We start from the raw sequence: 27852 nt of genomic DNA, 5'->3' as shown, positions 1-27852 counted from the left end.
ATAATTAGAAAATAAAAAATGAACAAAGACGTATGATGCTTTTAATTAAACTCATATCGGGCGGTTTTTTATATTCAAGTAAGACAGTATAATTTTGTAATAATATTTGAATTGCGAGATCAATTAATTTTTAAAGTATCGAATTGTATCTTAAATTTGCAATAAAATAATTCATTGATATGAATCAAATTGAATATAATAATTAATATTCTTCAAATTAAAATTAAAATAAAAGTTTGATTGAGAATGATATGGAGTCAAAAAGTGAGATGGAATGTCCAGCAAAACACGCAAGGAAGCTGCGATCTGCGTATTGTAAGTGAGATGGAGTAGTAGAAAATGATCCAACACTCACTGCTCCTACTTCCGCTATTATTCTATTCTAATCTCACTTTCCAGGCCAACTCTTTGTTCGCTTTTCTGTTGTCTTCCATTTTCCTCTTTTACTGCTCCATTCTGTTTGATTTTTCACGAGATTCTTCAAGAAATCACGCTAGCTTTCTAGTTTCTTTGTCTTTTGTGGCTCCTGGTGGTACTTCTCCTCCAATTTCACAGAATTCAAGGCACTGTAGTAAAGTTAGTTTTGGGCTCTTAATCTTTCGTTGGATCTGTTTGTTTATTTCCGGAAAAAAATGTGCGTGGAAACTAAAGCTGAGTTTATGTGTGTGGGTTGTGATTTACATGAAGAAACAGAGTAATAATGGGAGGTGAAAACTGAGACTGATTCGTGAAGTGAATGCAGTGGAGTTTTGGGTAAATTGGAGTTGCTGAAATTGTTAAGGCGGCTTGTGCTGCCTCGGAATGGTTGGCAAGTGAAGCGAAGAGGTTGTGCAGGATAGATGAGGCGAAGGTCGAATTCGCACAAGTTTCACCACAGATGGAAGAGGAAGCTGTTAGCGGCGCTTTTGCTGGGGTTTTGTTTCGCGACTTTTGTGTTAATGGAGTCGGAGTACAGCAGAATCAAAATGTTGTCGTTGATATCTCCGCCTTTGATTCGGAAGCCTAAAATTGCATTCCTCTTTATTGCGAGGAACCGGATTCCTCTTGACATGGTTTGGGATGCGTTTTTTCGGGTATAAATCTAAGTTTTCCTGAGTGAGTCATTGATTTCTCGTCTTTGTTATTTTTAACATTATCTAATTCTGTTCATAAAAAAATAAAAGATTCTAATTTTGTTTTTGGCAATCATTATACTAATAATAGCAGTGGTTGCTCTTAAATGACTCATGATGTTTATGGAAATGTGATCTAAAGTGATTTTAGCAGTGTTAAATCTTTTAGCTGTAAACTGAATGATGGGCTTGCCGGGCAGTAAAAGAGTAGTTCCTCTGGAGTGCTTGGTTATCCTTGCTATTTTTACACATTGCTGCTCACTCTTGTATTAAAGATTAGATGATTTATTGGCAGTGTCCCTATCATCAAACTGTGCTAGTCTACTCTGAAACAAAACATTTTTGTCATCTCTGCCGATGATTGATTTGTGCAGACAAAATGCTTCTGTTGTTTTGCAGGGTGCTGATGAGGATAGATTTTCAGTTTACGTACATTCAAGACCAGGGTTCTTGCTGACCACAACAACAACAAGATCGACATACTTTCTAAATCGACAAATTAATGATAGCGTACAGGTTACTTTCCGTTTAAAGATCTGACCTTCATATGGTTACATTTATGATCAACAGTTGGACACATTTATGCATTGAAACTTCTGTGGGTGATAAATGAAGTAATCTGTAGGCCTTGTGACCTTTCTATTTTTAACTACAACCTATATGTTACTTAATTATAATGTGAACCTTGGAGACAGTTTCTTTGTTGTGCTTCAATTGATATTTAGCAAGTGATGCTTCATTTCCAGGTAGATTGGGGAGAAGCTAGCATGATCCAGGCCGAGCGTATTTTGCTTCAAAATGCATTAATGGATCATCTTAATGAACGTTTCCTTTTCCTCTCAGACAGGTGAATATTTGGGTCTCCTGATGATTGTTCTAATATTTCTTTCGATCACTATTCAAATATTACTTTTGTTTTTCTGCAATATAGAATTAATTTTATGTTTCTGATTACAATAGAAGTGCTGAATATATCATGTGTTTTAGCTCATGCATTTCTGGTCATTGTAAATTCCGTCATTAACATTCTTTTATTTTTTTCACGATTGTGTTACAGCTGCATACCTTTATACAATTTCAGCTATACGTATGACTATATAATGTCTGCCGCAACTAGCTTTGTTGACAGGTCAGTGGGGATATAATTATTGTTTCCGCTGCATAATCATTAACATCTGAAGTGTCTGATAAATGTCATTACTAATATGGTTTGTTTCTTCAGAAATATTTTTCTTTTCTCTGTATCTTTCTAAAACCTTTGTCCTCTAGAAAATTCTCTCTTCATAAACATCTGATGGATTAGTAGGCATGCGAGAAAAGTGCCTCTCAGACTGTTTACTATAATTTGATATTCTTGTAATCATGGAACCAGTTTTGCTGACACAAAAGAAGGCCGGTACAATCCAAAAATGCATCCAGTGATTCCTGTTGAAAACTGGAGGAAAGGATCTCAGGTAACATTTATTTTGTTTCACTCCTTGTTTCCCAAGGTAAAACTAGTTCAGAAACACACTTGCTGAAAGTAAAATGGGCAATGTGAAAGAGAAGAAATGTCGTGCTGTATCCAGTTCTGGCCTGTTATCTTTGTGTTTTGTTCTCGCAGTGGGTCGTTCTGACCAGAAAGCATGCCGAGATTGTAGTTCAAGATGACACTGTATACCCTATGTTCGAGCAGCATTGTAAGGCAAGTCATCTTCTGAACTTGTAGCGATCAAGATATGAATCCTTTTGCAACGAGCCGATGAGTCCTTGCCACAAGTCATAAATATAGGGCCTGATGTTTTTTCCTTTTTGTCCTTTTTATGCGGGCCATTGGTGTAGGTGCCAACTTTATTTTCTGCAAGTAATGATTGACTTAGTTTCATATTGAATTTATCTTATCTGATACAATAAAAATCAAGTAGGACTCATCAGTTGGGTTATACTCTATTATTATTTTCCACTTATATTACCTGTGGTTTCTTAATTGGCTAGTGAAGGCAAGTACAAATTTTAATTCTGTTATAGGCCTGAAACATTTAATTCTAATTGCACAGATATTTTTGTGATCATAGGAGCTAGGACACCTGCACATTTAATCCACATCGATCTGATCTGGCGACAATTTCATTCAAATGTGAATCTTGCGTTACTCAAAGCGACACTATATACACAAATGTGCATATATCTTCAGACCACAGAGGCATAGATTCTTATGGTTTCATGTTTTACAAATTTGGTAACTTGTTCGTTTTTCTCTTTTCCCCCACAAGCAGAAGAAGTCTTTACCTGAATTTTGGCGGGACCATCCCCTTGTAAGTTTTGCTTCTTGCTTATTTCTTTCCAGTCATATCTTTGGATATAACAACACATAATATTCTCACATATATAAATTGCTGAAGTTGCATGGGTTAACCCTATGTAGTCTTCATTAAACTGCAAGTAATCTTCTAAAGCTTCGATCGGTTTTCTCTACTCTGCCATCTGCAGCCTGCTGATGGATCTAAGGAACATAACTGTATACCAGATGAGCATTATGTTCAAACCTTGCTTGCTGTAAGTTGATCTTTGTTCACATACGTGAGTTAACTACCTTACCAATATTTCCTGTAATAAGGTCAGTTTGCACTGATTGGCTATCCTTTCTTTTTCTGACTGATCAGCAAAAAGGTCTTGAAGGAGAAATTACAAGGAGATCGCTGACACATACTTCCTGGGATGTTTCATCTTCCAGAGACCCTGAAAGGCGAGGATGGCATCCTGTGACCTACAAGCTGGCTGATGCTACTCCCAAGCTTATCCAATCTATCAAGGTATGTTCGTGCCTGCCGTGATTTTTGCATTTATGCATTCCAACTTTCATGATGATGTAGAATGGTTGGAAGCATCAGTAAATATTCGAACATACGTGAAGCCTACCTGTCCACATGGAGAACCAGAAGGGTATGGATAAGCCATGCAACCTGCAACCCCACCAATAAAATCCAAAATATCTGGACCTAACTTCCAATTTGTCATATTATAACTAACAACTCTATTTTTAGAAAACATAGACATGATTGAGATCTTTCATCATAAAATTCCCATTGCAGGTATTTTGTAGAATATATCTTAATGTGCTACTTTATATAGTGCCAATTTATTTTGGAAATACGTTATTTTATTTTCGGCTCACAGTTTATAACTGCCTAGTTCCACTTCCACCATTATTCTGTGGTAAATAAATATTAAAGCTTACAAACATTTTCACTTCTCCAGGATATAGTTAACATCTATTATGAGACCGAATACAGACGGGAATGGTGCACTAGTAAGGGAAAACCCTCTCGATGCTTCCTTTTTGCGAGGAAATTTACACGGCCTGCTGCTTTACGCGTTCTTAATACAGTGAGTTCAATCTTTTGTGAATGCCATTGCCTATTACTTGGAGATGATCAATTCAAACTATAGGTGTAATGCTTGATCTCTGCTGCAGTCTGCTCTGGGAATTTTCAGCGAAGCAACAAGTGGAGGGAACTAAAGGGGATCACTTGTGTGGGAACTTTTATGAATAAAGGAGTTGCTGTACAATAGGAAGCAGAAAATGGAAGCATTATATGTACATCTTTCTTTTGTTGTTGTAATAATGCAATAAAACTGGTCATTATAATATCTTTTACTTCTTTGCTTTTAGAAGGAAAATATTAGGTCATTGGTTTCTTCTTGTTTGTTGCCCTGAAAAAGGGAGTATCAAAATAATCACAATTCTCATTCTCTCCCCTCATTTTAGGGCCTACAGTTGGGCAGTAAAATGTGTATTTATTTCAAGCAAAAAAAAATGTGTTGCCAGGAAATAAAATAATAATAATTTCTTTCTGCAGTAATTTTTATATACTTTTTTGAATAATATTTTTTCGGTATACTGAATCGAACATTATGAATTGATTGATGCAATTCATAATAGACCAGCATAGTGATAAATTTTACAATTTTGGTGGAATTCAAACTCTTATCAGTGTTTAAATCGAAAACTTGTGACTCTAACTGTAGTTTAACGTGTAAAATAGAGGCACGAGTGGAATGCTTTTCAGCTAGGAGAAAAATAGAATCTGCGTTTCAAAGTCCAAGCTGCTGGAAAATGTATATCAACGATGCTGTTAGTTGATGCTTTTTATTTTTATGATGACGTGTTAAGATATTCATATTAAATAATTCTTCTTTCTATCAATTTATATATTTTAAATAAAATAGTTATTTAATATACTACGATGTGGTTAAAGATGGCAACAGTCCGAGTTGGATCCACCGTAACTTATTTGAGTAATTTTTTTTTCATATTATATATATACTTGTATAAATATATTCGTACGCATATAAAAAATATGTATAATTTATTTATACTTACGTATCGTATATAAGTTTAATACTCATATAAATTAAAATAATAATATAAATAGTTTATAAACATCTTAATGTTTATATTAGTAATAAATATACTAAAATTTTAATATTTCAATGACTGAGACATGAACATACAAATTTTTAAAAAAAATATTAACCTTTTAATAATATTGTTGCTTTATACTTATAAAGTTATATAATATTATTTTTTAATATTTTAAAAATATTAATCGGATATGTTAGTTCAAGACTCCAAATTCAATAATTTCTTGATGAAGCGGGTTTCAAATTTTAACAGATTTGTTTTAGACCTACTCTGTTGTAATCCCTAGATGTGGTCATTTCTACTTTGCTTTTCGTCAATTTGTAGGAAATACAAAAAAAGAAAAAACGGTTGGGCTTATTTATATACCTCTGAGGTCGAAATGACGTTTTAGACCCTCGATTGATGGTAAATGTCAAATTAGGACATCGGTGTTGAGAAGAAGACGGCTTCCATCTTGCCCTTTCAAGGGTTGAGTTAGGTGGGCCTAAACGTTAGGCTCTTTTCTGACCCAAGCCCATCTATCTAACGGGCCTGAACTAACAAGCCCAATTCCGGGTGCCTTTTCAACTACTCTCCAGTTTCCGGTGCTCCAGTTTTCTCCAGTTCAGCTTATCACAACAAATATCCAAAAGCAGCAGCAGCACTCCCATCTCCCCACCCCGAATTTTATATTCTTTCGATCACACACAGATACATATATATACATATACATATATAGAGAGATATATAACCCGTCTTTTGCTCGCAATCAGATGAGCAGCAGTACGACGTCGCAGTTAATGGACAAGCAGATCATGGATCTATCGAGTTCGCAGAGCATAGCTACTGTCAGCAGTAACACTGACTTCATCGACTTCATGAATCGTCCTCCGGGGAAGAAAGACGACATCGTCCCCAGCTACGATTTCATGCCGATTCGCCCAGCCGTTGGATCGTCGTCACCTCCGCCTCCGACTACGCGGTCGTCCAATTTTGACTTCGGTGACGACGATGGTCCGCTCAGGACGTGGAACTCTTTGGACTCCAAAACTAATGCCTCTCCTATTAGAGTAATTCTCTCTAAATTTTTGTTTCTCTATTTCTGTTTCTTTTGTATGTATGCTTGAATTATCTAAGGTCTAATTGGTGGGTTGGTTCACTGTTTAACTTTATTAGTGTTTGTTATATGAGTGGATGAGTGATAGTAGTGATTTTGTGGGTGACGATTGGTGTTGGTTGTTTTGCTGCGGAATCCATGTCAGAGGTTTCTGGATGGTATCACTTATTTGGATATTTGTTGCTGAGCTGCTTTGGAATTGGTCCCACTACATGCTTGCTGTTATAACTTATATCGTTATCCTTTTATCTGGGGTTGAGTAAATTGTGTTTTATTGCTCTATGGTCTTTGCTGATCTATAGTTTTAGATACGCTCTCACGAATTATTCTTCGTAATTTTTTAGAATTACACTTCTCTTGATGCCGGTGAACCTGCCAAATTCATTCTGGGGAAGAGTCACAAACCCGTAAATGCATCTTTGGATGTGTCTTTGGTTTCTGAGATTGATAGGACAATGAAGAAGTATGCAGATAATCTGATGCATACCCTGGATGGTGTGAGTGCACGATTATCACAGTTGGAAACAAGGAGTCGTAACCTTGAAAATTCCATGGATGATCTGAAGGAGTCCATTGACAACAACCAGGGGAGCACTGATGGGAAAATTAGACAGTTGGAGGATATTCTTAGAGAGGTAACCATTCTGTAACTTCTTACTTTTATTAATGACTTCTAAGGAGAATGGAATATATTCAATTATCAACTTGGCGGAGCAGTGTGTTCAAATCTTTGCTTTGCTTCATAATCATGATCTCATGTTGTTGACTGCTCGCCTGATTTGAAACTTGATATGGACACTCTGTGCAGTTGAAGCTTAACCTCTGAATCACTACAAATACATGTATGCTCATGCATGCAAGCTAAGAACGGTATCATAATTTGCATTTGTAGTCGGCTGATCCAGCATGTGAGCCAGGTCTAGCTATTCGGGCTTGTTTTCCCATTACTTGCTTGCATCCTGCCTTAAGTCAAAGCATTGCTTGTCTTCTACCTAGTCTTAGTACCCCTGCTAGCACCTCTCTTCTAGATAATAATAATGATCATTTTGTCTGGTCAGTGCTGCTTAATTTCCTTAATCTTTTACAGAATTTAAGAATAAAATTTAATGAAATAACAAATGTCTTGAGTTGGGTACTCCAGCTTTATGTTGAGGGTGTATTTTTGGATTTAGATTATTGTAGGATTGGCCCTATCCGATTGAAGTGTGTAGTATTTTCAGGTTTTAGCTTAACCCTTTGTAACATGTTTAAAATGGTTAATTGATTATGTTTGTGCTTATCATAAAATTCGATTATGTTTCTGCTTATCATAAATTTTTTTCTGCAGGTACAAGCTGGTGTACAGGTTATAAGGGATAAACAAGAAGTAGTTGAAGCTCAATTGCACATTGCTAAACTGCCAATTCCAAAGGTGGAACAAGAAGCTGAAATCCAGAAGAATCCACATATCGGTTCTGCCCAGCCTGGTGCATTGGCTGACCCGCAATTCTCTACATTTTCTCTTACACAACCAATCCCAATGCTCCCTCCACCTAATGCTCCACCACCTCCACAGCAGAACTTGCAGCCTCAGGTTCAGCTTCCTAACCAGTTCCCTCAGAACCAGGTTCCTTCTGTCCCTCAGCAACAGCCTCACTTCCCACCATCTGGTCAAACTCCAGAAAACCCAAGTCTGCGATACCAAATAACAACACCACAGCAGCAGCACCTGGCTCCACCTTCACCAGAGCACCAATACAAGTTACCATCCCAACTGCAGCAACCCTTATTCCCAGGTGTTAACCCTACTCCACCTCAGCCATCGTTAGGTCATCCTCCTGAAGAAGCACCATATACTCCTCCAAATTACTCACCACCTGTTCGCCCATCTTCCTCTTATTCCCCATCTGCTGTTCCTCCCCTTCCCTCTCAACAATTTTATGGACCTACACCAAGTGTCTATGAGGCTCCTTCTGGCAGACCTGGTCCAGGATATTCTGGTTCATTTGGTCCAACATCAGGTCATGGGGAGCCATACACTTATAGTAGCCCTCCACCGCACTATGGTGATGGCCCCCCCATGAAACCAATACAACTTTCTTCTCAGTCTTTGGGCCAGAGTGGTGGAAGTGGTTATCCACATCTTCCTACTGCTCGAATATTGCCTCAGGCACTCCCTACAGCCTCCGGCTCAGCTGGTGGTTCTGGAAATAGGGTTCCTATTGATGATGTGGTTGACAAGGTGACAAACATGGGATTTCCAAGAGATCAAGTGAGGGCAACGGTTCGAAAGTTAACGGAGAATGGACAGTCAGTTGATTTGAACATAGTACTAGACAAGTTGATGAATGATGGGGACGGCCAAGCTCAACGAGGTTGGTTTGGCCACTAATGGGTTTCTTTTACTTCATGAGACCTTTCTTCTTGTGCTTTTATAGTGATTGTTACTCTTGTTTTTCTGTTTTTGTTTTCCAATGTATATTCATATCTGCTGCTGTTAACATTTATTGTACTCAACACCTTATACTTGAGAGCATTGGAACTCCTGTTCCAAGATATTCGCCGCCCATGACTTTTTGCAAGTTCTTTCCTTCTTTTAGTGAAAGCAGGCTAGTTCAAGTATCATTTATACATGTACATTTTATTCGATCTAAAATTCGCAATTAGGTTACAAGCTGAATGGCCTCCTGATGAACAGTGTAGTGTTTCTGTTAGTCTCTTGCCTTGATTTATTACAATTCAGCATACGTTGCAAGATGTAAACAAACAGCAGACTGTTAAACTTTTGAGAACCATTCAATTGCACTTTTTCTCCTTTGCAAATGAAATCCAAGGTAGGTAAGTGTGTGCAATACCGCATAACAACACTTGATGTGTTGCATAATTTAAGTTTTTATTATTTTTAGTAAAGATAAAATAAATAATTTATCAAAATTGATATTATCTTAAATAATTTTCATTAACTTTAAATGTGTATGAATAGAATATTTTTTACAAAAAGGAATTTCAAAATATTTATTTTGTACTCTTAAGTATATTTTAATCAATATATATCAACCAGACAAACAAATACGACTTTTTAATAAATTTCACGTATCAATATCATTTTAATGAAAATTTCTGTATTTACTTGTTGCTTTATTTTCAAATTAATAATAGCTAAATATATATTTAAACAAATAATTTAATTATATAATAAATTGAAAAACATGGCCCAAATAACATTATGTTGGAGGAAAAGGAGTCTATTCCTTTATTGCAAGGCCAATATATATAATTTTTGGAGTTTGGTACGCGTGCATATTTTTTTTTTAAAAATTCAAATTAATTAGATACAATTTTTTTACTATAAATAAATAAAATAATATATTTATAATTTGAATATACATAATCGTTATATTCATAAATTCTTTTATCAATTAAGGTAGCACGATATATAGATAGTAAAATAAAAAAATATTCAAGAAATAAATAAACGAATAAAAAGTGGGCGAAAGAAAAGCCAAAATCTAGGTGATTCTTAAAGTACCCCACATAAACCCTAATCAAATTATCGCTGCACGAAAATACCGTCTTGTTTCTGAATCACTGCATTATTTTCTTAATCGATTTAAATTCCCCAATCACTGCCGGAGAAGTATTAACCGAAGCAGATGATGGCGCTTTCCGAACTCAACGACGACATCGTTCGCAGCATGTCAGTTGGAGCTGTCTTCTCTGATTTTGTAAGTTCTTGTCTTTCTCAAAATCTTTTATTTTTGGATGAAGCCATTAACTTTTGAATCACGATTGTTGTATGAAATTCTGTTATGGGATGTTGTGTTGTCTGTAAAAGCATCATCCGAGTGCAATTTTATGCAATTGCATGAGTTGGTTTATAGTTTGCGAATGTAATGCAGTGGAATTCTTTAATGAAGTTAATGGTTGTCGCGTAGAATACGCTGAATTGTTGGTTTTTGCTGTTTCGAGCAGTGCCTTTGTAAGTTGTAACTATGGATGCTGTGCATGTTTTTCTAGGGTGGGAAAATTAATTCGCTTGATTTCCATCGAACGGCTGATCTTTTGGTAACAGCAAGTGATGATGATTCGGTGCGACTCTATGACATTGCTAGTGCTAAGTAAGACCTTGTCCTGATTAGCAAATAGAGCTGTCTCCCTTTCTTTTCCTTCTTTTTAGTTTGATGGGTTCTGTTGAGTTCAGATTGCTGAAGACCACGTATCATAAGAAACATGGGGCCGACAGGATATGTTTCACTCATCACCCAAGTTCGGTTATATGTTCTTCAAAGCACAATTTGGATGCCCATGGAGGTGACTAATTATAGCTACATTTTGATGGTCTACCTAATTACATAACATGCTAGTTTTGATATATTTTGTTCTTTTTGTTGGCAGAGTGTTTGAGGTATCTATCTATGTATGACAATAGATGCCTTCGATACTTTAAGGGGCACAAAGAAAGGTAATATTTCCTGGCTTGCATGGTTTGTCTACTATTTTGGGGGTTGGAAGAAGCATTTGCACTTTTTGTTATGACTTAATATCTATTGGGAAGTCCTTCTATCATTTATTTATGAACAAGATTTGATCTTGAAAGAGCACAGCTCACCATTGAAATTTAATACTTGGCGATGATGACTGAGAATTTGCTTCTGAGTTGATGCAGGGTGGTGTCCCTGTGCATGTCTCCAGTGAATGACGGATTCATGTCTGGTTCTCTAGATCACAGTGTCAGGATGTGGGATCTTCGTGTAAACGCCTGTCAGGTTGGTTTCTATTTCTGTGAAATGATCTTTTTGTTTTTGGAAAAAGGATTATGTATTCAGCATTTATGCTACATTAGACTGAGATATCTTTTATAAGTTGATTTTTCTTTAGTGGTTGAATAAATGAATTTGGTCTTTACATTTACACTGACTTTTAAAGAATCACTTTACCATGGCACAAAACAGCCTATGTGATTCGCGATTTCAGTTGCATCCACCTGAAATTAAAACCTAAGAATAAGAGAATAAATGATGGTTCTTGTGGAGCTGCAAATTTCTTGAACCATCTTTTTGCTTCAAATGAGCATGTAAAGTCTGATGTGTGTGCTCACCAATGTAGTTTTCAGGGGATCTTACATCTGCGAGGTAGGCCTACAGTTGCTTATGATCAACAAGGTCTGGTCTTTGCAGTGGCAATGGAAGGAGGTGCAATCAAATTATTCGATTCTAGATCATATGACAAGGTTTGCATGTTCGAAAAGTTGTTAGATTACAACTTTAGATTTTACCAGTCTGATTATTTTTGTTTTGTTCAGGGTCCCTTTGACACTTTCCTAGTTGGCGGCGATACAGCTGAGGTCTGTGATATTAAGTTCAGCAATGATGGTAAATCAATGCTTTTGACAACAACAAACAACCATGTTTATCTACTTGATGCTTATAATGGAGAGAAGGTCAGTTTTCCCCTCGAACTGTCTTCCAGACCTCTTTGCTGCTGCAAATCGTATGAATTCGGATTTACAAGGGTCTGAGGTCTTATTGTTAAGCTTTCCTTAAATGGTTTTACTTTCCCCTGTGCAGAGGAGTGGATTTAGTATGGATTCTTCCCCAAATGCAACCATAGAGGCAACTTTCACGCCGGATGGCCAATATGTGCTCTCTGGTACAGCTTCTTTTCCAAACTGTTTTTTTTTAGATACAGAGCATCCCAAAGTGTTATTATTGGGATTGCTGCAAGTTGTTCTCGGTGCAATTTTATTTATTTTTATTTTATTCTATTTTATTATTTTTTGAATTCTCCATGCAATTAATGTTTTGATCTCAATATTTCTCGTATGGATTTTTCGTCCTGAACTCCCTGCATTTTGTTCTTCTAATACTGAGATTCCTATGAACGAGTTACATCTTCTAGACTTTTCTTTGTTATCTGTGCGAACATGTATGGGAACATTACATTATTTCTGCATGGGTGTTCTATTGAAGGTTGAATCTCCCTCTGATGAAATGATATCACATTCAGAACGTCATTCTGGTTATTTTGTCTGTCAGATTGTGACTGAATTGAATGCCTTAATCTTCTTCCAGGTTCAGGTGATGGAAACATACATACGTGGAACATCAGTAATGAGCCAAATAAGGTATTATTCGGGAACCCACACCCACACCTATACACGCACAAAAATGTCTTGGGAATTTACCTAACTGCCAGAAAATCGACAGCCGTAAGATGCACCCTGAATATGTAGAAGAACTTGGATAAAACGAGTAATATGATCCAAAATTTTTACAAGAATCTGAACAAGTTGGTGTTGTATGTATGTCTTCAGGTGGCGTGTATGGATAGTTACATCGGCGTACCGTCGTGCCTAAAATGGGCTCCTCGCCGAGTGATGTTTGCGGCTGCTGCCTCTTCAGTTCTAACCTTCTGGATTCCTAACGACGCCAAGCCTGCCCCTGAATCCTGATGTCTGCCTCAATTCATCACATGAATTACTACTTTTTCTTTCTTTCCCTTTTCCTTTTCTTGCTATGAAACCCACAGGGGACTTTCTTTATCTTTTCGTTAATTTAAATGTTGGAATTGGCATTATGTTGCTTAAACATGCAGTAACCTGACAAACACAAAATCAACACCAACAATTATTGATTCTACAATTTTTACACAATATTCCTCCACATCAATTCTGCACCACACAACAGATACACAGACAACCAAACACTAACATAAGTAGATCATAGTAAACAAAAATCCGCATTATTATTAGTATTTTTAGTTAACAGAATCTTGGAGCTTCTTCTTCAAGTCTTTCCACCACCACCTTCTCTTCCTTCGTCCTGAGCTTTTGCCTTAATCGTTTCACCCGCTTGCTTCGTCGTATCCCCCACTGCAACCGCCGCCTCCTGCAACCGCCGCTTTGTGTAGTCCAAAGGTCCTGTCGCCTGCCGGAATGAATTCAAAAGCCATGATATCGACGAAAGGCCGGTGAGACCAAAAGCACCTGAAGTCAAGAATCCGGTGACTGCGGCGGCGAATAGAATCACCGCCGGCACCAATATCGGGCTGAAGATCACAAAAACTGGGGTGGCAAGTGCGAGGCCGATTAGTGTTCCGACGAGTATGATCCCAGCGAGGCCGAGGAGCGAGCCGCCTATGGGGAGGAGGGTGATTACAGCAAGGACTTGGGTGGTGGAGGGCCCGTTTTGAGGGAGGAGAGATTTGACGCTGTCTTCATAGCGGTGTTGCTGTTGAGGGTGGTGGACTTGGATGTGGTGCGGGAGTGGGCGGTCGCGGTCCGCCATGGGAGGGTGGAGCGTGAGGAAATGAAATGAGCTAGAAGTGGAAACTCGATTGTGAAATTGAGTATAAATGGGTAGGATTAAAAAGGGAAGGAGAAGTGCGACGTGTTGGATTGCATGCGAGGAGAGGGCTTGCATGAGATACAAGTTGCATTTTGTGCTGCCACATTAATACTTCCCTTCTTTTTCCTGCCGCGACGCTCACACCCATTACACCTATCTTGTTTTCATCTTTTTTCGGTTTTATTTATATATGATATTTTATTATTTTATTATGACAAAAACTCTTATATAAAACTTATTTTTTTTATTATCTAAAAAATTATAAATATTTTATTAGAATCATGATCGATTAATTATTATTGCCTCATAACAACATATTATAAGAGGTATTTGTTATAAGGTTATTAATTCTAAAAGATATATTTATAACTATGACAAATATCAAAATATCTCAATGTAATTTATCCCAAAAAAAAAAGAGTTAAATTATCTTAATAATTCCTCCAGATGTCCCTAAGCTCTTGAATTCGCATCTTTTTACTTGGGTTGAACCTGATTGACCCATCTCCACCCTAATAACTCGAGATTTGAATTCTTGAATCAATATTGTATTATTCTTGGAGTGCTTAATGGGAAATGTATATTGGGCATTACCTATATATAGCGCATTTTCATATGCATTTTTCCATCTATTGACATGACCTCATGACCAACTTTAATTTGAGCATCAGAGTGCTTCGTTGATATAACCCCCAACATCTCTGACGTTTGTGTTAATTTTAAGTTTATTGCCTGCAACCCTCGACCAGAACTCCACCTCCATCAATATATTACATGTAACTTTTGGGCCGAATTAAAGAAATCTTGACCACATCATTGTCCAATTGCTAACTCACAAGTAAGATTGGGCTCGCCCGGGCAAGTTCTGGATCTCCTGAAGTTTGGGCCTTTATTGGGCCCAATATGGCCTCATCGGGCAATTTTCTCTCGTAATACTTCCACATGTTAAGCATAGAAAAACTCAAATCCAAGAAGTAGCCAATTTCGTAACAAACGTACATGTTATATCAATCGGTCACTTTTCTTTCTTTTTTATGAACTAATAACCAGACGACTGTACATTCACATGATAAAAGAATTAAATAAAATTTTTTATCAAACTCGACTCGAATTAAAAAAATAAAAATTAAAAAATTGTGGAACCGACACAAGGACCATCCCACTTCAAATCAAAATGTAAATGTGCTAATTGGATGCAACGAACCCACCACTATACCCCCCACAAGACAACAAATTTACATGGGAAACAAAATAAAACATTAGCATATAAGGGGCAGAAGGCGAGACAATTGGTTGTAAGGGCACAGTGTAATTTGCCGGTTGTGAGTGCGAGAAAAAGGGCTTTTCAGCCCATCAAATCAATCAGTCACTGTACAAACTTTGGGATTGGGCCTGTTTGTTGGGCCACACGAGGGCGGTAGGGATGGCCCATCTGTCGACTCTGATTGATGGGACTAATTATTTGTTGATTGCTGGACCTAAATCAACGGCCAGCAGAAAGAACTGAGACTTCTTTTTTAGTTGTACTGTTGATTTCTTTGGACGTCATCTTTGTAGATTTTCAAGGTTGGGTTTTATTTTTTGTTTTCTTTTTATTTTTTCCTAAAAAGATAATGTTCTGATTCTCTTGTGCAAAATGGAATTTATCTACTGGAGCTTCAAAATTAGAATGTAGTGTATGAATTATTTGATGGGAATAATTATTGTCCTATTTGACATTTATGGTTGTTCATTTTTTCATAATTCAACAAGAAAATACTATCCATATTATATTAAGGAGTCAAGACTAGTTCATTTAGCTCTACTAGGTTGTACCATTACCAATCCAACTTCTGTTCACCTACTGACGAGACGGCCCTTCATCCAGACGCAATTTCGACAAGGCTAAGGCCCGTCCACCTTACTTTTTACGTCGATCATATTGTACACATCAAATAACACATTACCCTCAAAGCACACCAACAAAGATGTACTCGTCAACTGTATCCAATTGAATAAGGATGACAGGTAACTACCTCCTCGATTAATTTGTTTTTGTATTGACTCGACAAATTATTTTTCTATGTACTACCATTTATTTAATGAAATTTACATTTACCGAAAAAAATATACACGATTTCTCATCACTGTCCACTCTTCACACAAGAGTTTCTATAATTTCAGTACTCTATACACAAAAAATTTACACATTAAGCTTGTTAGGTCTTACATTCTACTGAAAGTTTCTTTATTTCCTTTGATTCAAATAATTTGCTGATTTAAACATCAGAGTGCGTTGATCCCAATTTTACAGGTTAACCCTATGAACATTTTATAATTTCTAAAAATACTTGAATTTATATAATGTTACTAGACTCAAATACACTTCACTGTCATTCAATCAAACATACAATTTAGTGAGTGAGTTTGTAATGAAATTGAACCCCCTTAGAAGCCATGTGTGGTTGAGAAATTTGAACTAGTTGAGACTGAGAAAAAGCGAGAGAGAGAGAGAGAGACAGAGAGCATATTTTGATGTACAAGTTTGTGCAAATAAATGTGAATGATCGGCAGCAGCCCCACAACTCCAATCCCATAGTCCCCCTCCACTAGCCTACCTCCCAATTCTTTGTTTTTATCCCTTTAGACATTTCCAAAAACTGTCATTCCTAAATGCGCTTTTTCTTGAGGGGTAGGGATGGGGGAGCGGGTGCGGCTCTCAACTCTCAATCCCTCACCACTTCACATAACTTGCACATCCTACTTTTCAATCTAAATCGCTCCTTATTTCTTCCTTATAACTATTACGCTTAGTTCTGCGTTTTACCAAATTATCTTTCAAAATTCGATCTACATTATTAGTTTTATAAATTTCATAAAGTGAAAGACTAAATGAGATCTTAAATAAATTAAAAAAAAAAAACTATAATTGACAACATTTTAGTGACTTATAGTATGGACTATGGAGCCTCACTGTATTATTACGAGTTTAAGATTTTTCTTAAATTTGTTATAATTATAAATATTTTTTTAATATTCGAAAAATTAAAAACAACTCCTAGAGTTAACGACTGCCGTCTAACAAATAGCCATCAACAATAGGATGTCATGATCAAGGTAATTGTTAGACGGCCGTTAATTTTAGAGGATATTTGTAAACTTTTAAATATAAAGAGTATTTATAATTATAATAAATTTAAAAAATAATTTACTATAATTATATATATATATATATATATAAGAAGATAATAGTTTTTGAAAGAACAAAAAAAAAGAAGGTATTTTAGTAAAATTACAAGGTGCATATGGAAGTTCTGTAGGTTGATGTAGGTTCACATGAGAGAAAAATCTTCTTAGGATTTTTTTACTATTGAAGACAACGACAATAATAAAATATAATAATATAGACGTGTTTTGTAAATATTTGAAATGAGTAATTATCAATTTATTGCTGAAAATATGCTAATAATAGCATTTTTGTTGTATAGTTTTTGCTTTTAAATCGTTTCAATTGAGTTGATCTAAATTATAAACTGTTTAAATTAATTTTTTGAACTCTCCAACTTCAACTTTTTTTTTTTCACTTTCAACTTTTGTTTGTAAATATCATAATTAACATTACGAACAATAAGGTATTGTTAAGCACGAACTCGTAATCTTTAAGTATGGGGCCTCAACTTCGTCAACCGAACTAAGTCTCATTGGCGACTACTCTCTACTGCTACAATACGATTAAAGCAATTTTTGTCTCATATCTTTTGTATTTTACGTTTTAGTCTTTTATTTTTCTAGAGTAGCAAATAGATTCTATAACTTTTCAATTTTTGAAGATTTTGGCCCTTTAGTCCTCGGAGTTTGCAAATATTGTAGGAAAAAAAGTATGTGCCCAGCACGTGGTTTTTTAATTTGAGATTTTTGTTCCTACTGATCAGTTTAATAAACCAAAATTGGGAAAAATTAAAAGTTATAGGACCTACGTGATATCCTAGAAAGATAAATAACTAAAACGTCAAAACACAAAAGATACATGACAAAAATTTGGCTCCCACACTAGCAGAAATTGACCAATAGGAATAAAAATCTCAAATTAAAAAGCACGGCCTCATATTCTTTTTTTCAAGCGACATTTGCAACCTTCGAAGATTGAAGGATCGAAATCGCAAAAAATTAAAAAGTTATCGAACCTATTTAGTATTTATTATTCAAAAAAATAAGAATTAAAAATATTAAAATACAAAAAATATAGGACGAAAATTGTGTTTAAGCCCGTAAATTATATAGGTGGGTTGTGTAATATATAGAAGATGCTTTACCTGCAACTTTGAGTTTCCTTTTTACATTAATTAATAAGTAGACTAACTGATTCATCTTTGGGCAAACAAAAACTGAGCAACCTTTGTAAAGCATATCCAAATTAAACCAAACAAAATCATTTGAACTAAGCACATTGAAGCATGATTAAGGGCAGCCACAGCCACCACTTTATTTAAATTAATCATCCACACCATACTTTTATTATTCTTGTGTACAATGTCAATTGAATTTTAACTATTGTACCATATGTACAATATACTTATTATATAAATAATAATTCTAATATATAGGGGTGGTGCAAGTAAGGCATTAGGAATTTTAATTCTATTCTTGAAATTACAATTTATGATAATTTTTACTTAGAAATCCGCCACAACAGTTAATAGACACAAAAATCGACATTTAGGGCTAGTTACATTTAGGACGAGAGGATCGAATATTTAACTTAGTTTCCTAATTCAAGTAAATAGAGTGGTTAAATAACGACCATCTCATATCTAACGTAGTTTTTTAATATAAATAAATAGAATGATCAATCATGCACGTATTTCATGTATATATACACCATATATCGAATTAACATTAAAGTTCCATTTTATTTCACAAAAATTTACTCATCCACATACAATCAATTTAGATAAGTGATCACATTAATTAAGTATTCCGCAGCTCCAAATCATAACAAGCATGTCATGAACTTGCACCCACCCGAATTACGTATAGATACGCGTACGTACATTATACACACGAAACGTGGACGATCGATGTTCATCTCAACACTAATCATCGCCACCAGTCTCCGGGTTTTCCCCCGGAGGCCCATTACTCCAGCTGGGACAATAATACGGAACAGGATATCCCGGATTCGGGTCGAACGAATCGGACCCTCCACCATAACCCACATTAACCCGATTATGGTCATCGAAACTCCTCCGCTGAGTAGTATTCATTACTAGGTTTGTGTAACGCATCAAATCAGCATTGGTGGCGTCGAGTTCCTTCTGCAGCTGAAGAACTTGCCTTTGAAGAACAGAAATGGCTCCGACGCAGCCGTAAACCGGGTCTTTTAATCGGGCCTCCGCTTCGTACGCCAGAGAGTTGACGGCGTCTTCTCGCTGGTGGGGGAGGATCTCGTTCAGGAGTTTGCTCACGTTGCTGGCGCCGAAGATTTTGTGTACGTTGGCGAATTTTGTGGGCTCCTCGGGTGGGAAGTAGGGGGCGAAAATGCAGCCGGAAAGGCATTTTCGCCGGAGGAATTTGCAGGCGGCGCACGGAGGGTTTGAGTAGCTGCTGGAGGAAGCCATCCTTTTTGCTGCCAATTTTCATGAATAATGTGTGTTTTTGTGATCATAATTCAGATATTCTCAATAATAATCAATTATGTATATATATATATATATATATATATATATGCATGCGAGTATGGTTGATTAATCTTTGCTTATTTTAAAGGATTATTAGGGAAATTTTTTGGTGGTAATTAAATTAAATATAACGACAGAAATTGATGAAAAAGATCACAACCATTGATCAAAAGGTTTAAAGGTGAATCAAGAATTCTACTTATTTTCGAGAAAGGAAAAAAGGAGAAGAAGCAAGAAAACTTCTAAGGTTTAATTTTAAAATAATTTCCTCTTCCTTCATTTTTGACCTAAATTTATGATTTAATCCAAATTAACCTCATTAAACACACTTTGAAGAATTAGTATAATTATAATTGAAGTACAGACCCTCAAGAAAACAAGATTTGGACAAAGATGGACACGATTAATTAGTTCAATTATCAGGGTCGATCCATAATTTCAGAAATTCTATTACTCTTGCTTAGAAATTCATGAACTAAATGAATGAATCCTGCAAATCAAAATAGGTAAAAGTTATGGATCTCTCTCTCTCTCTCTCTCTATATATATATATATATATATATATATGTGTGTGTGTGTGTGTGTGTGGTGATGAATGATGATGAAAAGTGATTAAGAAGATGAACACATACATAATACATATACATACCTGATCCTTAAGTACTGGATCTATGTTAGTAGTTGCAAAGAAAACAAGGGTTTTTGTTGGTTGGTGATAGAGAAGAAAAGACGAGGATAGAATGATGTGCAGCAGGGGCGGATCATCTCTTAAGCTGCTTCTAGTTGTAGCTAGCTACCTCTTTGTCGCCATCCATCAAAGTTTTCTGGGATAAAGAGCAGAAAATAGAAAACCCTAGAAGACCAGCCTGCTGCTGCAATATCTCTCTATCTATATAATATGTTGAGTATATATGATGAGAGTCAAGATATGGAAAGGAGCACATTAGACTCATCAATGCTGCAACCCCATGTAAAGCAAAACCTACCCTTTAATTCCCATCATAACTTATATATATATATATATATATATATTAATTTAGACATTAATTAATTAATGCTCATCACTCATTTCACCCTTGCTACCTAGCTAGCTGCCTCTTCTCTCTAAAACAAAGTCTTAATAATTTCATATTAAATGGATTCCAACTTTTCTTATTGCATGAGTTTATACAACTCTGATAGATTTGAAATTTCTAAATTCAAATACGTTGATAAAAAAACTACATAATTAATAATAGAATTTGGTATAGTTAAATTTACAGATATTGAGCTAGCTAGCTACAACCAAATAATCGATACGTACCACAAAATTGAAATAATTCTCATAGTCAATTTTTGTACGAACATAGTAATTAATGTTTCTTATTAAACAAAAAGGTTACATTAGGTTAAATTCATTCGACTAATTCAATAAGGAAATACCGATTTTTCGAAAATTATCCAATTTGTCCGCTGTATGTTTGTATATGGGCAAAATATTTTTTTAGTCTTATAAAATAAGGGCAGAATTTGTTTTGATACCACAACTATGATAAGTGTCCTTTTTAGTCTCATAAAACTTATAATCATGCATTTTTAGTCCAAAAAAATCATGTACATTGTTATTTTGGGACTAAAAAGATATTTGTGGGACTAAATAAACGTGATTTTGAATTTTATTAAATTAAAAGTGATACTTGTCATAATTATAGTACCAAAACAAATTCTACCTTTATTTTATAGGACTAAAGAAACAATTTACCGGTTTGCATATACATATGGATAATTTAAGATGGCCTGGAAAAATACACATTGTAGGAAGGAGACAAAAGGCATCATGAACAGCCAGTTCTGAAAATTGATGTATGTTTTGAAAGGACATATATATATGTATATGATATATATTCCTTTGCAAGTCCTAATGTGTCAGTGTTTCATAATTGAAATGTATGTACAAATCCAACTCAACCTACATCCATCCCTCAATCACTGTTTATACTACTTGTATTATTGAACCACCCCCACTACTCCCCCCCCCCCCCCCCCTCACAATATATATATATAGACATACAAGATTTTCCATGAATGTAATATATGGATGGGGGGCTTCATGTATCAGTATCTATCATTTTCACTTTACTGCTAGCTACCTCTTTATTTTTTTTGTTTCTCTTATTTCTCGCCGACATGTCCATCTACAACTTGCATGTATTCACTGTTCTTGTCATCAAAATGTATTGTTCCAGGACAAATGTCAATTTCTGTATATGTAGAGTGTCTTTTATTGGGGTGAAAACTGAAAAGTAAAAATATAAAAAAAGTGAAAGTAAAAATATATATAAAAGGGATTAATGTTTTAAAATTCAACCCGACTTTGATGGTCGGACCATCCGAACCGCCACCCAGCCCACAAAACGGGTCGGTTGAAACCAAAAAATGAGAAGCCAAACATTAAATCTTTAATTTTTGTTTTAAAATGTGTATTAATTTTTTGTTAAGTATCATAATTTTATGTTATTTTTGAAAAGGATAATAGATTATTTCTAAAAGATAAGTTAAATCGGGATAATTTCTGTTAATTTAAACTATTTTATGCTATTTCTAAATATGAAATCCTAATTTTTCTTCTCAATTCATTTTTGCTATTTATGTTAGATTATTTATGATAATTTAGTGTACCTAATTTTTTGTTAAATTTGAAAATATATAATATTATTTCTTGTATTTGATCTTTATAAGTTTGTTTCTAAATTTATTTTATTATATTGTATATCTTATTGAACTATTAATGTAAGAAAAAATAATTATTTTTTTTTAAAAAAAAAGATAAGTTGTTAAGTATATTAATGTTATTTATTATGTAACTAATGTTATTTTTAAAATATTAATAATTATTTATGGTATAAATATGATGTTACTGGTTCGAATATGATTGACCCAACGGTTGAACCAGTGACTCGTAACCCACTTAATTTTTCGGTTCGATGAACGGTCTAGGTTTCAAAACACTGCAAGAGATAATTTGATATTTGGTTAGAGAAAAGAGATGGAGGGAAAGTAAAACTCCATGTATATGAAACTCCTACGAATTCTAATTTTATTTCTATTCAAAATTAGGTGGAAAAGTGGAAGTATAAGGCCAAAAAGACAAAAAAAATATAATTTTTATTTTTATTTACTCTATTACCTATGTATATAATATATATATATATAATTTCCTTTAAAGTTGTTTTTGGTATCAATAAAAGTACTGACGTAAGACTCGAATTCGTTAGTTGAAAATATTATTAATAATTTTTATTTTATTTAAACTAAACTGTTTAAAATAAATGAACAATACTCATTTTGATTAATATTTTTATTAATAAAAAATATTTTTATCAATAAGATTTTTTAATTTTGATATACTAAAATCATATTAGTATAATACTAATTTATTTATTTTCTAATATAAATAATGAAGAGAATGGTTATTTAGTAAAATTATAAAAATTAGTTTTTTCTTCTCAATCTATTTTTCTCGTACCAAACTAGAAGAAGTATTTGAGATTACTCCCTTCCAATCATACCAAACAATTTGAAGGAAAACTATTATTATTTCTCTTTCCCTCCCCCTTTCACTTCCCCTTCCCCTCCCTCTTTCAATTTTTTTTCCTCTCATTAGAACCAAACAAACTCAACCACGTGATAAGCATACAATTCATAAAAAGTGATTAATTATATTATAAAATTAATTATAATATATAGTTCAGAAAAAATAACCTTAAAGTTGTATTTGACAAAATTTGTGCAGTTAAAAGAGAATATAAATGGTACGTAGCATCCAAGAGTCTGTGAGACAATTTTTAAGCTCTGAAAAAGGTTGTGTCGGTAAAGGGACGAAATGGTGATTGTGATAGCAAACTTTACATATATATATGTATATATATGTGCAAGTCGTGGGGAAGACTTTTAAGGTGCAGATTGGATACATTTACATTATTTAATTAATTCATCAAAGGCAAATATTAAAATTAATTATAATTTTAGTTCCATATTATATAAGGTGTTTAATTATGAAATTAGTTCTATACTTTTTATAATAGTCAATTTTAATTCAGTAAGTTGATGGTGGTATGGCAAAAGCATCCCATCATTAAATTCTTAATGATGGTTAAGCAGCTAGTTCAATATTAAAAAGCATGAGATTAATATTGCAAAATTCTTACAATATGGGATTAAAATTGTAATTTAACGATTATGACAACATTTAACTAGCTGGGCATGTCGTCATTCTGTCAAAAATTTAACAGCATAACGCTTGGCGGGAAAAGTATTATTTTAGTTCGCTAAGTATGCCTAATTTTAATTTTAGTTCGATAATTATGTTCATTTTTATTTAGGTTCAGTAACTTACGAAATTGCTTACTTTTAGTCCTCTAGCAGATTTTCGGACAATTTTACCTCTATGCAACTTTTGAAAGGCAGTTTTAGTCCATATGCACTCATAGGGGTAAAATTGTCCGAAAATCTGCTAGAGGACTAAAAGTAAGTAATTTCGTAAGTTACTGAACCTAAAAAAAATGAACATAGTTATCGGACTAAAATTAAAATTAGACATACTTAACGGACTAAAATAATACTTTTCCCAACACTTGTCACACCAATACTAAGTTATGGTATTAAAATTATCTATTATGAAAAGTGTGGAATTAATTTTGCAAGATACTCTATATTATGGGACTAAAATCCTTCTCAATAAGTTTTAGATAATTATATTGTGACAAAGTTAAAATTTTTACACTTAATACACATTGTAGTATTTTGAAATAAACAAGTTGTAAGTTTATGATTTTTTTTTTTTTATAAAATAAATCGATTATAATCACAAATCATGCCAATCACCAATAATAATTATAAAAACCAATATACTAATTATTAATATCAAACACCTATATCTAATCAGTAATTACTATTAAAGTAGAATGAATCTACATATTGGTGGTATTCGAACTCATCATTTTATAATAACGGGGCTTCGACTTCATCAATTAAGTTAGAACAAATTGTAATTTTAGTGTTGTATGTATTGAACTCCGCAATTCAGTCCTGTAACTTCATAACTTTGGCAATTTTTTAATCCTTTTGACCGAAAAATTGCATGTGATTTGCGCATGGCCCAATTAAATTATAATTTTAATCCTGTAAATCAATTCGTGAAGGACCAAAGGTGCCAAGTCTCCTAAGTTACATGACTAAAATTGTTCATGTCCCGTAAGTTACATGACTAAAGTTACAAATTCAATAGGGTCATTTGCAAGTAATATGCAATTTCCCGGCTAAATTTATTGAAAAATGACAAAAATTCCAAAAATTTTTAAGTTACATAACTAAATTTTGAAAGTACAATTTATTCAAAATCAAAATACCGTTCCCATAAATTACAAGACTAAAATTATATTTTCGCGGTTAAGTCAAGTCTGGTTGGAGGTGTGTGAGTACATAGGGGTCAATTTCTTGTTTATATAAATGGAAAGAAAAGGTATGTATAATATGTGGGGGATAAATATATACATGTACCTACCTATTCAAATCTTATCACAGATTTGTGCAATCATTGTTGCATGTTTTTAGTATAAATTAAATAAAATTAGGATTACAATCAAATCATGTGACCTGACCCAATAATCCATAACTATTATTATGTATATGATTATTCTCCAAGCTACTACCTTTACATAAATATTAAAAACTAAGAAAATAAATAAAATTGGTGACCGACCTATATATATATATATATATAGTAGTAGATGTATATATAAAAATATATATGATTCTGTACCCATAACCATGCACGCCCAAGATTAATTAATTGAAAATAAAGAGGATTTAGTTCCATAATTGGCTTTGGAAAAACCATTAATTATTTGTTAGTTCTTGGAATGTTAAAGCATACCTTTAATTGGGACACCTACAAAAATCTTTTTGAGGTTTGTTTAATCTTTTTCACGCTTTATTTAATTACATATGTACCATCACTAAAATTTTTGGGAAAATTAAGTAATTTTAATTTTGTTATATTTTTTTAAAAAAAATAGCCTAAATCACTTGAGATTTAACGGGACTTGTGTCGTGCAATCATTGTTTTCGTAAAATGGAATTCATGCTCGGAATTAAAAATGTATATCTATGGAGTTTCATGATGCAATATGGTGAGTTAAAAAATAATGAGATCAAAATTATAAAAGAATTAATTTGTGGGACTTAATTAAAATGCAATTTTTTATAAAATAAGATCATAAATAATAGGGTAAATGGCATGTGATTCCCCCCCAAATTTTATATGATGGGAGTCCATTTCTGCTTTATAATTTATATACATTCTGAATGAAATGGAGTTAGATTTTGATGAGAAAGTAAGTAGGGAATAATTGAGGTCCAATCAAGTGTTGTTCCCCTAATCATTAGGAACCCTCTTAATAATTATTCCTCTTCTATCCTCTATTTAAATTAATCAATTAAAATCCAATGCGGATACAAATTGTTTATTTTGGGGGAGGAATTAATGGGCTATGTATTCTAACTTCTTTGGGGGAGGAATTATATATATGGTTGAATTATTTGAGTCAGTGGGTTATGTATTCTAACTTCTTTGGGGTTTGCCCAAAAAAGTTTGTAGGGGAATAATTGTGTAATCATATATGATACAGAAACAATTGTTGTAAGAAAACCAACGATTCTCACCCTCTCTAACAATTCAACAAGAATGGTTATTATTACACAGCCCAACTTATAATATTCGGAAAAAAGGTTTCAACGGTTATCTATTGCAAGAAGGGAAACAGCAATTTTGGGGCAAGGGTAACTTCACGTGGTATGTGATAGGTTCGTGGGCGGATTAATAAATTTGGAAGCCCACTCGATATTGAGCTTATGTTTACGGTCCAATTAACAATAAGTTCAAGCTGTTGATCAGCCTATTGGGCCCAACACCAGCCCACTAAATCCTGGGCTTGTACACACTGTACGACGTCGCCAGCCCAGATCATAATCCGGAAATAACAAGCAGAAACAGGGGCAAGATCGGGAAAAAAAAATTATAACACACGGGCGGGAACGAGAGCCGTTGGATTGCCAGACCACCAAAAAGTGGCGCCAAAATCTTTCAGCTGCCCGAATATTTGGACGGGCAGGTCCCGAGAAAATGCGTTCCCAAATTTCCACAAATTCAATCATCGGTCAGACAGAGTAGAGTAGAGTAGAGTAGCGTCCCAGACAATCAATCAGCCCTTTAAACCTCCCAGACTTATATAATTAGGTCAAGCAATTTTTCCCCCAAATATAAAAATCCCTCTTTAAACCACAATTTTCTCCTCCTCCCCCTCCCCCCATTTTGCCGCCATCCCTTCTTCTTCTTCTTCTCATTCAAACTTCCCTTTGAAAACGAAAACCCCTCAATTTCCCTTTAATTTCTTGCAATCATTCACTTACAAGAAAGAGAAACCCTTTTTGGTTTATTCTTCAAATTTGAAAGAAAAGAAAGGGAAAAATACTCCTTTTTCTTCATTCCTGGTGGTCGGAAAAGTAGTCTTTGCGCCCTAGAATTGAGAAATTGACATGGGTTTTTCAAAGAAGCATCAAGTAGAAGTGGGGAAGGAATCAGAAGGGAAGAAATGGGTTATAGCCGGAATAGCGATAATGGCGCCGTTGAAACCCATATCCAGAGAGGACAGCGAAGATGAAGACGGCTCCACAACCCCGACTGCGCGTGAATCAAGGATACCTGAACCTGAAAAACTCAAGTGCCCGCCGGCGCCGAGGAAGCGCCGCCCTGCTTCGACGTGCCATTACAATGGAGTAAGAGAGTTCTTCAATCCTCCGGAGTTGGAATCGGTGTTTATATGTCATGCTGAGAGAGCCAAGTGATGAGATTGAGGTTCAAGTTTCAAGGGTTTAGGTAATTGAAGGCCCTTTTTGCTAGTCAGTTGTAGTTTTAGGGTTTTATGTATAAATACACTAGATTTTAGTATCAATCTTCTACTACTCTGTCCCTCTTATCTCAATCAAGATTAGTTTTTCAATGATTTTCTGCCTTTTCTGTTTTACTGCACTACTTATGACCCTAATTTTGCTTTACAACCACCACTAAAACCCTTAATAAACCCTACCTTCACCCCCATTTCTTTTTTTTTTTTTTTTTTTTTTTTGAATCTCGATCGACACCACATATTAAGAAATCATAAATTGCTTAGTATTTATAAATTATTCGTTAATATAATTTTAAAAATATTGATCGTAT

The 27852-nt window shown here is 34.6% G+C and overlaps 6 protein-coding genes across 7 annotated transcripts; 4 read left to right on the top strand and 2 right to left on the bottom strand.

Moving 5' to 3' along the window:
• Positions 1–275: 275 nt before the first annotated feature.
• Positions 276–4954, top strand: LOC105176347 (glycosyltransferase BC10). 2 transcript variants are annotated; one of them, XM_088876801.1, is made up of 11 exons: positions 276–1073; positions 1512–1628; positions 1859–1959; positions 2170–2241; positions 2485–2566; positions 2716–2796; positions 3368–3406; positions 3582–3647; positions 3755–3904; positions 4350–4478; positions 4567–4954. In XM_088876801.1, exons 1-11 carry the CDS (start codon positions 840–842, stop codon positions 4609–4611), a joined length of 1116 nt encoding a protein of 371 aa, XP_088732927.1. In that variant the 5' UTR covers positions 276–839; the 3' UTR covers positions 4612–4954. The 2 variants fall into 2 exon arrangements, with proteins under 2 accessions (XP_088732927.1, XP_088732928.1); XM_088876802.1 differs by lacking the exon at positions 276–1073 and having other exon boundaries at positions 1506–1628; positions 1863–1959.
• A 1180-nt stretch (positions 4955–6134) lies between these two features.
• Positions 6135–9161, top strand: LOC105176345 (uncharacterized). The gene is made up of 3 exons (XM_011099113.3): positions 6135–6566; positions 6958–7248; positions 7941–9161. The coding sequence occupies exons 1-3, from the start codon at positions 6270–6272 to the stop codon at positions 8982–8984; spliced, it is 1632 nt and encodes a 543-aa protein (XP_011097415.1). The 5' UTR covers positions 6135–6269; the 3' UTR covers positions 8985–9161.
• A 920-nt stretch (positions 9162–10081) lies between these two features.
• LOC105176343 (Transducin/WD40 repeat-like superfamily protein) lies at positions 10082–13179 on the top strand. Its single transcript, XM_011099110.3, has 10 exons — positions 10082–10317; positions 10610–10710; positions 10794–10903; positions 10988–11054; positions 11259–11358; positions 11706–11822; positions 11895–12032; positions 12160–12241; positions 12664–12716; positions 12906–13179. Exons 1-10 carry the CDS (start codon positions 10246–10248, stop codon positions 13041–13043), a joined length of 978 nt encoding a protein of 325 aa, XP_011097412.1. The 5' UTR covers positions 10082–10245; the 3' UTR covers positions 13044–13179.
• Positions 13180–13196: 17 nt separating this feature from the next.
• On the bottom strand, positions 13197–13947 carry LOC105176344 (oleosin H1). The gene has a single exon (XM_011099112.3). It carries the CDS (start codon positions 13876–13878, stop codon positions 13378–13380), a length of 501 nt encoding a protein of 166 aa, XP_011097414.1. The 5' UTR covers positions 13879–13947; the 3' UTR covers positions 13197–13377.
• Positions 13948–18807: 4860 nt separating this feature from the next.
• On the bottom strand, positions 18808–20571 carry LOC105176418 (LOB domain-containing protein 25). Its single transcript, XM_011099214.3, has 2 exons — positions 20245–20571; positions 18808–19543 (listed from the first exon to the last, which is right to left on the bottom strand). The coding sequence occupies exon 2, from the start codon at positions 19533–19535 to the stop codon at positions 19011–19013; it is 525 nt and encodes a 174-aa protein (XP_011097516.1). The 5' UTR covers positions 19536–19543; positions 20245–20571; the 3' UTR covers positions 18808–19010.
• Positions 20572–26812: 6241 nt separating this feature from the next.
• LOC105176342 (cyclin-dependent protein kinase inhibitor SMR6) lies at positions 26813–27637 on the top strand. The gene has a single exon (XM_011099109.3). It carries the CDS (start codon positions 27171–27173, stop codon positions 27477–27479), a length of 309 nt encoding a protein of 102 aa, XP_011097411.1. The 5' UTR covers positions 26813–27170; the 3' UTR covers positions 27480–27637.
• The last annotated feature ends 215 nt before the right edge of the window (positions 27638–27852 follow it).

This window comes from Sesamum indicum, linkage group LG13 (genome assembly GCF_026168435.1).
Source record: "Sesamum indicum cultivar Baizhima isolate 11 linkage group LG13, ASM2616843v1, whole genome shotgun sequence".
In the NCBI taxonomy this organism is placed as follows: domain Eukaryota; kingdom Viridiplantae; phylum Streptophyta; class Magnoliopsida; order Lamiales; family Pedaliaceae; genus Sesamum; species Sesamum indicum.
Note: the sequence above shows the minus strand (reverse complement) of the source record. Positions and strands in the feature narration are given on the sequence as shown.